General features: G+C 41.3%; 1 protein-coding gene across 1 annotated transcript in view; it reads right to left on the bottom strand.

Annotated features, from left to right (window-relative positions):
• Positions 1-10,251: 10,251 nt before the first annotated feature.
• Positions 10,252-12,282, bottom strand: part of LOC116042142 — a 37,274-nt gene continuing 35,243 nt past the window's right edge. The window contains exon 8 of the mRNA XM_035995317.1: positions 10,252-10,952. Within this exon, the coding sequence (XP_035851210.1) occupies positions 10,818-10,952 (135 nt within the window). The 3' untranslated portion in view covers positions 10,252-10,817. The remainder of the gene's footprint in view (positions 10,953-12,282) is intronic.

The raw sequence follows: 12,282 nt of genomic DNA, 5'->3' as shown, positions 1-12,282 counted from the left end.
CATAATAAAGCCACATGGACTCGGTCGAGACCAAAAGCCATATTTTGCAACACCAGTGGCACAGACAAGCCCACAGACAGTGAACAGAGACGGGGCTTTAGTCTGTCGTCTCCCCAACGTGACGTAATGCAATGCATTGTGGGGGAAAAGAGAATCATTGCAAACCGCTGTAAAATAGTACTATTTTTTCGTATTTTATTCCGTTTTGTGATATCCATTGTATTTGAGGTTGTTGGGTAACAGTTTAAATGTTTATTACCAACAAGCAAATTGCACAAATTCATTAGAAAATAAACCCTGCAACATGGGCTTTAATATGGTGCTTGAAGATAATCAGGCAGATGTTTGGGACATTTTGCTCGCACAAATCAATGCATTGTTGCACCATTAGATATCCCTTTGTTAAAATTTAAGTTATAACTTCCAAATCACAGAAACACACTGATCATTTTGCTGATTGTAGTTCGTCAGTAGAAGTCCTCAGTCGTTAAGCACATACATTCAGTTTGGCTTCAAAAAAGTTTTGTACCGAAGAATATGGCAAAAAAAAAAATATTTATAAAGAACTGCTGTGTAATTCCTAGCCCAGTGTTACAGAGATGACCTGACAACATTACAGTCTTTACAGAGTTCATATCGAGAATGGATGACAGGACCTGACATAAAGCACACTGAGAGATCATAACACACAGCATGGGATGTCAGTGATTTTACTTTTACACCCCACGGTTCATTGGCTTTCAGACAGGTCTCGCTTACTTGGCTAATAATTGTGTTTTGACTTTTTTTTCTCTGTTCAGGAAGCGAGCATCAGCCTGTCAGTGTGTAGCTATACCCTGCTGCTGTTAAACCTCTCCTGCACTGATGACAGGGTTTGGAAACAGAGTGTGTCATGATCCAACAATCATCTGATTGAATCTGAAAGGTTTACTCCAGTTTTAAAGCTTTAGTGCGTAACTTTTTGATATTAAAGATGAACTGAACTGGAATTTGAGTAAAGGTGATATAACAGATGTATTTTATTTCTTCTCATTGGTACAATGATTAAAATGGCTGAATTTGTTAAAAGGGATAAAATGGTACATTGAAAGTGTTGTTGTTGTTACACGGGTGCCGCCATGTTGGAATTCCACAATCGGCTACGTCACTGGCATGGTAAGCAGCCATGGAATGTAAACAGTCTGAGGCTAACGGACATGGCTGAGGAAACGGAAACCAACAGGTCTAGGGGGGGTCATACTGCATTGCCCCTGGCTGCAGTAATGAATTGTATAGGGCAAAGGCAGCTGGGGTTACGATACATTTCCACAGGCTACCTTTGACAAGGAAACCAGTCCTCAACTCATGGCTAGCTGCCTTAAAACTGGCTAGCCCTCCGACAGCCCCTAGATTTCAAGTCTGTGACGAGCATTTTTTAGCGACAGACTATTTGGAGAGCTGTAATTTCGATTCAACAGGGTCACTGGTGAGGGTTAAGTCCAACAGACTGAAACCTGAGGCCATTCCGTCAATGATTGATTTTTCAGGCTACAGTACAGGGCAGACCGATAGACCAACGGCAAGACACTAACACCGATGCTATCTGCCGCAGAAACAGGGCGCTGAAACGCTCACATCAGGCAGAGGACAGAGAGGTATGTTTAGCTGTTATCTAGCATGCTAGCAAGTTTACTAGGCAAAGGGCTGGATGTAACGTTGTTGTGACATACACAAAACACGTACATTTTCACTTACACGCACAAATAAAGCCTGACATGTAGGCTTTATAACGTTCAACAAAACTGAGACTGACACACTGGGCATTCATTGAAATTGAGTCACAAAACCAAGCTAGATACCAAACGATCCAAGCACTTATGTCAAACTCCACAAGCTAGCGCTCCGACCATAGACTGTATAAATAAACCATGACTCCGATGATATCACAGATCAATAATAATGCGTTACTAGCTGCTAACTAAACCACAGCGGGTCTGTAAACAGAATCCAATGTCGCTTTCTACTCACCCTGAAGCTAGCTAATGTCTCAGGGCACATTGTTGATGCAGAGGGAGTTCAACTCACAGAAAAAGCTGCTAGTTCCATAATAAGAGGTACTGTGCAGTATCCATTTGTGCAATATCCACCAACGACCACAAGGAAAAAATCTGCCAACTCTGCACTAGCCTAAAGTAAATGGCAAAACTCGTGAATTTTTTTTTTTTTAACTTTATTTATTTTGGTTTTAACATTTTGCGTGCAGCTAACTTATCAAGCGATCCCATCGGATGAATTCGTCCAATCACATTTTCCATTTATCTGCCTCTATTTTCTAAAACGCACAGGACCTTTTCTATTTTCTCTAAATGCACACGATATATAAGCAGTCTCTATTCCCTAAAATGCATAATGTGCTTGGATACAATAAATGAGAGTGCATGACAGGTAAATGGTCCAGGTTGACCTCTCTGCAACAGATGGATTCAGTTGCAGTGTCCATGTTCCGGCAGCGCCCATACACACACACCAGTCACTTCCCCCCAAACGATCCGAAGGTGGAGCCTGAAACCGATTGTCCTCCATGTGGTGGTAGTCAGACACTACAGGCCTGTCCCTCACAGTCTCAAATGTGTAACCCATGCCATTAAAATTACTCATTTTCATGTGTATTTAATATGCTGCACTGTAGCCTATATACCTTCGCAGGTCCTACCATGCCAGTGACGTCATCGAAATTGTCAGCGTTCTAATACTAACAAACGTAATTTTTGTGTTGCTTAAAAAAAGCTATATTGATTTTTTTAATTACAATTTTTAGTGTAATTTATTTTTATTTGTCATAACCAACACGTTATCAACGTATATTCTTTCAGTTCAGTTCATCTTTAAAGGTCCCATGGCATGAAAATGTCACTTTATGAGGTTTTTTTTAACATTAATATGAGTTCCCCCAGCCTGCCTATGGTCCCCCAGTGGCTAGAAATGGTGATAGGTGCAAACCGAGCCCTGGGTATCCTGCTATGCCTTTGAGAAAATGACAGCTCAGATGGTCCAATCTGGAATCTGCTCCTTATGAGGTCATAAGGGGAAAGGTTACCTCCCCTTTCTCTGCTTTGCCCCAGATACAGTATTAGGGGACCACAAAGGCCTATATAAAAGAGACTTCAGATACAGTATTAGAGGACCACTAAGGTCTATATAAAAGAGACTTCAGATACAGTATTAGGGGACCACTAAGGCCTATATAAAAGAGACTTCAGATACAGTATTAGGGGACCACTAAGGTCTATATGAAAGCATCCAAAGAGCAGCATGTCATGGGACCTTTAATGAACGTCCGTTACATTCAAGCCATTGCCAAATGAGTTGCTACAAAGCTAATTAAGACTATCAGCTCCACACAACTCTCTCTGTATTTCTCAGTATGACTATGTTCAGAAGATTGTGGCGTCCGGTCATGCCCGGATTATCCATAAGGGCACTTGGGCTAGAGCCCAGGGGCACAACCATTCACAACCAGTGGGGGGGCACCACATGACACAAGCTTTAACAATATTTTCCGTAAATTGATATATTATTCACTTGAAATTGTTGAAAGACCATACATTACTTGTTTATGAACACTAATTTCACAATAATAATAATAAATTATAAATAAATCAATATTACATGACGCCTATCAATCCCCTCCCCAATCTGTCAGAGTTGAGTTGGTCCACAGGTACGTGCAAATGTATTATTTGGGGGATGGGGGGGGGCGTTTAACAATAATCAAAAGTTTAACAAAAAGTTATCATAATGATGAATGTCAAATATTAACTGTTATAAAAAATGATAAGTGGTTGGCTTTCTTGATTCAGTGTAATTGGCAAGCAAAAAAAACATTTTTCACACAAACCTCCCCACCTCTGGGTGAGACTTGGTTGCGTCTGACCCTTCTCCGTGTTTTCATAGCACAGCAGCATGGCGGTGCGTTTGTGAGTTTATTCATTAAGCAGAGAAGTGTAAAAGAGTCTGCGCTTCTTTTCCTAGAACTCGTATTTCTTTCAGAGGACTTTGTACAATAAATCCATATTCTTAGGTCTAATATCAATAGTATTTTGTCCATATCTTATTCATTTTCGGTCCTTTTATTGTCGTTAGCTGTGATGCTAAAGTAGTTTTAGCTTTCCCATAATGCTTTTGAAAGTTTTTGACCAATCAGAGGAGTTGCTTTCAGGGCCCATGAAATAAAGTCGGAAAAATACATATTTGACCGACCCACAATGCTGCAATATATAGTATTGATTTTGGCTTTTTGAATTGATAGACATTTTGAATTGAGACATTTGAATATAGTGCTCACTGCTCATATCCCAACATGCATGTAGTTGGATAAGTTAGTAAATTACCTTATTACCTTAGAAATCCCCTTGCTTATGTCTGATATTTTTAGCAGGGGGACAGCAAGTGTTTCTCTTTGCATAATGAAAATGCTTTGTTTTGTTAGTTTTTTTGGCTTGTCTGCTGGGCTGATCTACTGATGTGTATTGATTATGACATTTTGAATTGAGTGCTGTGCTTTTTGAATTGGACATTTTGAATTGAGACATTTGAATTTATTTTATTTATTTATTTATTTGATAGGGACAATGCTCATTGATCAACAGACAAATTACTTGCTGTAAACAAGCCAGAGTTAGCCACAAGTGCTAGTTTCCATCTGTTGTTCCTAGCCAGTTCTTAACAGGCACCCTAAAATACAAAAGTCAATACAAATACACTATACATTTGAGAAATACAGTAGCAATGTAATAAATACAGCAGGAATTTTAAAACAATATGAATATACCCTCAAACAGCCAATATATTGCTCACCTCATCTAACCTTCAATATAATTACAATATAAAGTACAGTATAAAGAAAGAAAATAAAAAATAAAAGCAAAATATGGTCATGGGCTTAAGTGTGTGGTGTATGGTTGCAATTGTAATTGTCCCTAATCCAAGATTTAAGATGTTTTTTTAAAAAGGAGAGACTATTACACTCCCTTAACTCATTGGGCAGACTATTCCAAAAAATTGTGGCTCTGATAGAAAAAGCTGTGCTTCCAATCCTACTTTTTCTAAATTGAACTATGCAGTCCCCTCTGATGGTTGCTCTGGTTACTCTATTGACCTTATCTTTCTGTTTTATAAACTGGCACAATGGTGGTGGAGAAAGCCCACGGAGTACCTTAAAAACAAGACAGGCATCAGCAAAGTTTCTGAAATTTTCAAAGCTAAACATATTGTATTTTTTAATTATGTGACAATGATGATAGCTATTACCCTTACGGTCCAATGTCTTTAACCCTTGTGTTGTCCTTCATGTCACGGGGACTTGTTTAGTTTATGTACTGTCCTACTACCCTGGCGTTGTGCTTCGACCCTTTCGTGTGTGTGTGTGTGTGTGTGTGTGTGTGTGTGTGTGTGTGTGTGTGTGTGTGTGTGTGTGTGTGTGTGTAATAATCTCACATCTCACACAGCAGACACATGCCAAAGGGTTTTTATTCAAAAGATTTTCAACAGTGTTGTTCATGTCACTTTGTTGCACCTGTTCACATCTCAATAGCACACACTGTGTGTGCGTTGACTTCGCTCGTCTCTCGTGGTGTTCAGTGTCAGGCCGTAGGCGATTCCAGGTCGACACGGTCAAAAGCACGAGCGAGACAACGGGTGTCGTCGTCGTCGTCGTTGTCGTTGTTGTGTTTGTCTGCTCGTTGTTGTGCAGAGCAAAGCCCAAGCCCAAACCGGCGGCGTTCGAGCCAAGAGGCTACAGTCCGCGCACACATTCCGCGCAGTTGAGCCGCGTGCATCTCCCGCAGATGTATCTCTTGCAGGCCCCGCACGCCGTGTATGTCTTGCGGTCCTTTGTCTTTGGACAGAGCTGACACCTCTTCCTCTTGCTGGCCACTCTGGGCGCGGTCGGTTCCACATCGTCGTCGTTGCTTTTCATGACCTTACCAACATTTCTGACTTCTTTTTTTACCTTCAAGAGAAAGAGTTTTTAACGTGTGGAGAGAATCTGCTGCTCTGACTGGACTGATGACCAAACTCCTTCAGTCATCCTTAAAGATGAACGTTGTTTGTATCAGTGAGAACTGTAACTGAGTTGTTGTAGTTGGTGAATGTTTCCATCCACCCCCCAACTAAATGTGTCACGTCAGTGTCACCGTCACCACATGGAAGCATCAAGAGGCGGAAAACATTCCCACTGACCTGGTGCAGCTGCAGCCGGTAACATTACCTTTACAGCAGTAGAAGAAAGAAGAAGGAGAATCTTAACCCATCTGTACGGAGCTGACAGGGGCAAAACGCACTGCAACTAAAATAAAACATGCAAATAGACCAAACACAAGCAAATTAAGAAAAATATCTTCAATAATAAGAAAACACATTGTACAGCATTTAGCAAACGCGCTGCAAATACACACAACACAACCAAATACACAACCACATACCCCTCGTTTGCTTTTGTACGCTCCGTACAAAAGCAAACGAGGGGTATGTGGTTGTGTATTTGGTGTTTTTTTTTTTTTTCTGGTGTGATCAAGATACGTTTTTCATGCTCAGGAGAAACCAATCTGAGTAGCAGTCAGAATATCTGCCGAGGAGGAGGTATTCATCTTCCTCGCTTCGTCTTCGTGATGTCACCGTCACCGAATTGTTTCATACAGTTAGAATCAGCTCCCAGTTTATTTCTAATCGTGGTCAACCGTCAGAGCTTCCAGCTTTAAGGATTGTTACTGAAAAGAAATAGGTTTCTGAAAATGAACTTCAGATATTGCTGATCTTTGAGGATGCTCCTGGTTGGTGAGGTTTTAGAGATCTGTTTATTATGGATTAAGGAAGGTCCTTGCACATTGAGTCCGGAATTTTTGAACGCGTTTTTTTCATATCTGTCATCCTGAAAAGTCGTCACACACAGAAACCTTGCACACTCAGTCCGATGTGTATTAATTCATGCCTTGCAAAACTATTCGCAACAAATGTCGCAAAACAATGCAAAGTGGAGTCTTCAAGCAGTGAGGATCATTTTGTTGTCTTCTCTCCTCTTAAAAAGAGAAAAAGAAATAGGAACTATTGGGTCCATCTAATCCTGAGACTGCACAGAGAGCAAGGAGAGTTCCTCCTCCTTATCACAGAGCTGCAGGATTCTCCCTATCAACTCAAAGTTTACTTCATCATGTCAGTGGCTCAGTTTGATGCTTAGCTAGTGATACTGGAGCCACATAGATCAACTTGTCATGTTAATATTTTTTTCGATTCAGGGGTGTGATGGTGTATGGCTCTACATGGTGCAATACAAAACATCACAATATTAATTCAGTCTTCTCAGCTGGCTTCATGAAAAAATGTTCTTAACAGGTTTTCTATAACATCAATAACTCAATTAAAAGTGAGTTCCCTTGGAGTCACTTCACCAATTTAAAGGGATACTTCACTGATTTAGCATTAAGCTTTGTATCAGTAGAAACACGGTAGTATTTTCAAATGACCGTGCTTCCCTCCCTCATGTCCCCCTAAGACTAGATTTCTCTGTATTGTGTGTCTGGAAAAAGCCTCTGATGACGCAAAAATCGTCATTTAGCATCATCGGAGGTATTTTTGCCCAGAGTCTGTGGACTACAGCTAGCTAATTCCGCATGTTTTCAACCCGCCCATAGGGGGTTGGACTGCTGCTCATTAGACAACAAACTAGACTACATCCAACTTCAACGAAACTCCCAACGTGAGTTCAGAGACTGCTGTGTTTTTGTTGTTGTGGAAACATGGCTGAACAACAGTGTACCGGACTATCCAGCTACCAGGCATGCTAGCCCTCCGAGCAGATGTTGCTCTGTCGGGTAAGACTAGTGGAGGTGGGCTGTGTTAACACGGACACGGACTGGTGCAGAAATGGGGTGCTTTTATCCAACTACTGCTAACTGCTGGTGGAGTTTGTGACTGTTAAATGCCGACCATTCTACATTCCACGCTAATCTACGGCTGTGTTTATACTCTGTGATTACAGCCCACCAAGCGCTCATGCTAGTATGCGTTAGCTGAATTTTATGGAGCCTATAATGTGCGTGCACGAAATGTAGCATGTTTCGTATGTCGTTTTTATATAATGTCGTTTTTATAAATATTAAATGTGTAACACCATTTGAGCTATGGTGATACATTGTTTCGTGTATATGGTTGAAATGACAATAAAACACACTTGAGTTGACTTGACTGTCTCACTGTCTATTATGTCTGTAAACGGTAGTCGGGCTTGGGAGTGGACTAGTAGGGAAGCGAAGCAAGTGCATTCTGGGAGTTGTTGTCTTTCATCCACATGAGCCAAAAATAAATTTTCTGGCTTTTTCACATTCACATTTCTACTACATAAATGACCCAATTTAATACACATTCATCTTTCCAATGGTGAAATATCCCTTTAACTGTTTGAAAGCTGTGTCAAGCTGCTCAGACAGACAGACAGACAGACAGATAGATAGATAGATAGATAGATAGATAGATAGATAGATAGACAGATAGATAGATGGATAGATTATTTATTGTCCTTTACCAAGGACATTTGTTGCCACTGTCTAGGCCTCACATAAATCAGAGATACATACACATTGTAAACCACAACATGACTTCATGAAATACATCAGATGCATCTACACATACCTGTACACACAGCTCCTACACACATACCAGTTATCCATGTATTTTTGTGAGTGCCACTATGGCAGAAGGAACAAACTCCTAACATAGCGTGCCTGTTTCCAGGCCAGGGGCCGGTCTCTATGGCTGGATGGAAGCAGTGAAGAATGGTTGGAGAGGGTTTGGGTCTGGGGTTATGTGCTATGATGTGAGATCTGCGTGTGATGACTTTTCTGTTGAGGTCTGAGAGGTTAGGGGTGGGGAGGCCAATCATTTTGGAGACGTTGTCTGTGATGTGTTTGTTCTTGTAGGAGAAAGTTATCACGGTGAAGAAACAGTAGAGGGGGATTGGTAATAAGAGACTAAAACAGATTAATCATGAATCAGTAAAAACTCAAAACACTGACATTTTTTTATTTATTTATGTAATCTCTCTAAAACCTGACAAGCAAATTCATACAGCAGCACAAAACAGTAATAAACAATGATACAATAAAAGCTCAATAATATGCACAAGCTCCTTCATGACATGACTGATCCCTCTTTAAATAACTGTCCCAGTCATGATCCATTTAGGTCATGAGGGTAAGGAGATCCATGAATTAAACCTCAAACAGAAAAAGGTGTCTTTTCTGCAGGATGATTTAGAAAAGGGCACCCAGTAACTCAGTGTTACTGAGCCAGTAGTCTCGCTTTACCAGACCTTCCTCCACACGCTGCGGAGCGGAGGAGGGTCTGGCTAGTACACACAACATTCTGGGATAGGAGAAAAACGAGCTCTGGTTTATTGACATTTCTTTAAACCAATTACAATTGTCATGGGTGGTGCTAAGCTCCGAACGAAGACGGTGCAAAACAGCCTCGGGAAGGAACTTGTTTTAGTGGAACATGTGTACGTTCAAAAGTTTTTTTAGTCGTGCAACAGAAAACTCAGATTGGACAGATAGTCTAGCTAGCTGTCTGGATTTACCCTGCAGAGATCTGAGGAGCAGTTAACCATAGTCCTCAGAAATCCACCGGAGTTCGGGTTCGGTCTTAATTTCTATCATTTTACACAGACTCAGGACGGGCTTGCGCTCCGGGTTGCGCGGTAAATGAGCGGTCAGGTGATGCGTTTCGATAAGCGCAAAAATGGATGCTGAGGAGGTGAAACGGAGGCTGGCCTCTGGAGGACTTATTTTATTTCTTTGTTCCAACTTCCAAGTAGCCTATAGCCTACGTTAGTCATGAATAAATGACGTTAAAAACATGTATAAATGACTCATTTGAATAATGTCAGGCTGTAAACGGTTTCGGGCTTTTAAAAAGCTGTCAATCAAAATGTACTTGTCGGGCTCGGGCCAAATTCTGTCAGGCTCGGGCCTTGTCGGGCCTAACTTTTAAAGCCAGATTACAGCTCTATCCTGCTACACCGGAGCAATCCCAGAAGTGGAACGTCGAGGATATAGACTACTGAGCCAGAAACCCTGAGAGCTTCCTGGTTACACAAGCAAACATACATCAATCAATAAAGTTAATAAAGTGGCTGACAGCAAGTTTACAACGAAAAATATATTATATACAGTATTATACACATGTTCTCATTCATTTAAGAAACCAGTCATGTGAATGTCAGGTTCTTACATCTACGTTTCACATTGTGTTACTAGTTAATCTACTACACCCACTTCTGGACAGAAAGGCATTTTACAGCAATAAACATTGAAATGATCATAGAAATATTTGTAACAAAAAGAAAACGTGATCATATGCTCATGTAAGACCTGAAATGAAAAACTACCACTGTATTATTCCAGTGGGCTTGTTTTTATATTGATACCAATACATTTTCAAACATCATGTAAAACAACCTAACCCAGTCCTTCATCATATAGAATCATGTTAATCTTGTCAACAACCAGATGAAGTTTAGCTACAAGGTTTTGTCTTTTCCTTCATGCATCAATAACACTGCTATTAATCTGGTAAAAGGGTTATGTACAAAAATATGAATAAATATTAAATGATCACAAGGATTTCTACTGCAGAAACAATGTTGCTGAATGGCTTCATACAGTAACACAGTATGAGTGAATTCTAGTAAAAGGCACTCACGGAATAAAAACAGACTTGGTCTTTTTATTAACTATCAATGTAAATACCTGTAATGCTATGAGCTGTAACTACACCGTGCTGTCTTATTGGTGTGGTTTGTTGATGGTGGCGTAGAGGTTGCTGACATCAGCAGAGGCTGCAGCAGCAGCAGAAGGAGGAGCTTTCACGGTGCTGTAGGTCACTGCCTCATCATCAGCATCAGCATCTTTACCCCGAGCCTGGGAAAAGAGAGGGAAACAGCACAACACATGAATGACACAGCGGGACATGACGCGGCTGTGATTTGTTGCTTGCTTGTTGCATGTCTACGGGCAGGGGCATCGGACGGGGGGGGGGGGGGAATGGGACTGAGTACCCAGGGCCCTCATGTGAGGAGGGCCCAAAAAGATGCTAGAATGAATAGCTGTGGATGCGGGGAGGGGCCCATAGAAAATGCCTTTCTACAGGGCCCAGAATTTTGTGCTACGTCCCTGTCTACGTGTACTGAATGTGGAAACTGTTTATGTCTTGCTGCTTCCTGTTCCTCTGCATGCCTCCTTAAAGGTGTTCTAAGCGATGTCACGAGTTTTTTAGGCTACAACATTTTTTGTCACATACAGCAAACATCTCCTCACTATCCGCTAGCTGCCTGTCCCCTGAACACACTGTAAAAAAACGCAGTCTCTGTAGACAGCCCAGGCTCCACAAACGGCAACAAAAACAAACTGCACCAACCTGCACCACCAAACATAACAAACAGTGTTCCAGCCAATAACAGACAAGAAGGAGTTGGTTGAGCCATCACCGCAGCAGCGTTAGCACGTAGGCTACTTCCACAATGCACGTTCATGACTGTTTCAGGAAGCACGGAAGGGAGGGGGAGGGGGGGGGGATGAGGAGGAGGGAGGGGCGAGCTAGCCTCCGTTTTGTTTGACAATACTTTGAATGTCAACAAGAAGTAACGTCACGCAAAATCTCTTAGAGCACCTTTAAGAATGCTTATTTTGCTGCTGTTGTTGTCTTTATGGAGTCTTGTTGTCTTGTTGTCTGTAAATGTTAACCCGTACTAATATGTCTTGCTGTTTCCTGCTGCTCTAGTCTCAAAACATCTAGCCTAAGGACCAGTTGAAGATCAGCCGGCTGGCTAACACTGGCACATTTACAGAAATGTTGATTATTAGTACATATTCCCATATAAACACAACAACATGAAATATGCAAGAAATTACAACAAACACAACACACTGAATGAAAAAAAATTAATCTTAAAGAGTTTGGTAATCCCCTAACCTTGCATTGCCAGACCTTCCTCCACAGCGCTGTAGAGGAGGGTCTGGCTAGTCCACACAGCATTCCAGGATGGGAGTAAAACATACACTGGTTTATTGGCATTTCTTTAAAAACAATCACAATCGTCTTAGGCAGTGCTAAGCACCGGACAGAGCCATGGATCCGCTGCAAAATAGCTTCAGGAAGGAGCTTGTTTTGGTGGAACATGTGCACGTTTAAAAGTTGTTTTAGTCGTGTAACAGAAAACTCAGATTGGACAGATAGTCTAGCTAGCTGTCT

This window comes from Sander lucioperca, chromosome 19 (genome assembly GCF_008315115.2).
Source record: "Sander lucioperca isolate FBNREF2018 chromosome 19, SLUC_FBN_1.2, whole genome shotgun sequence".
Taxonomy (NCBI): domain Eukaryota; kingdom Metazoa; phylum Chordata; class Actinopteri; order Perciformes; family Percidae; genus Sander; species Sander lucioperca.
The sequence above is the reverse complement of the archived record's forward strand: the minus strand, read 5'-3'. Positions and strand labels throughout refer to the sequence as shown.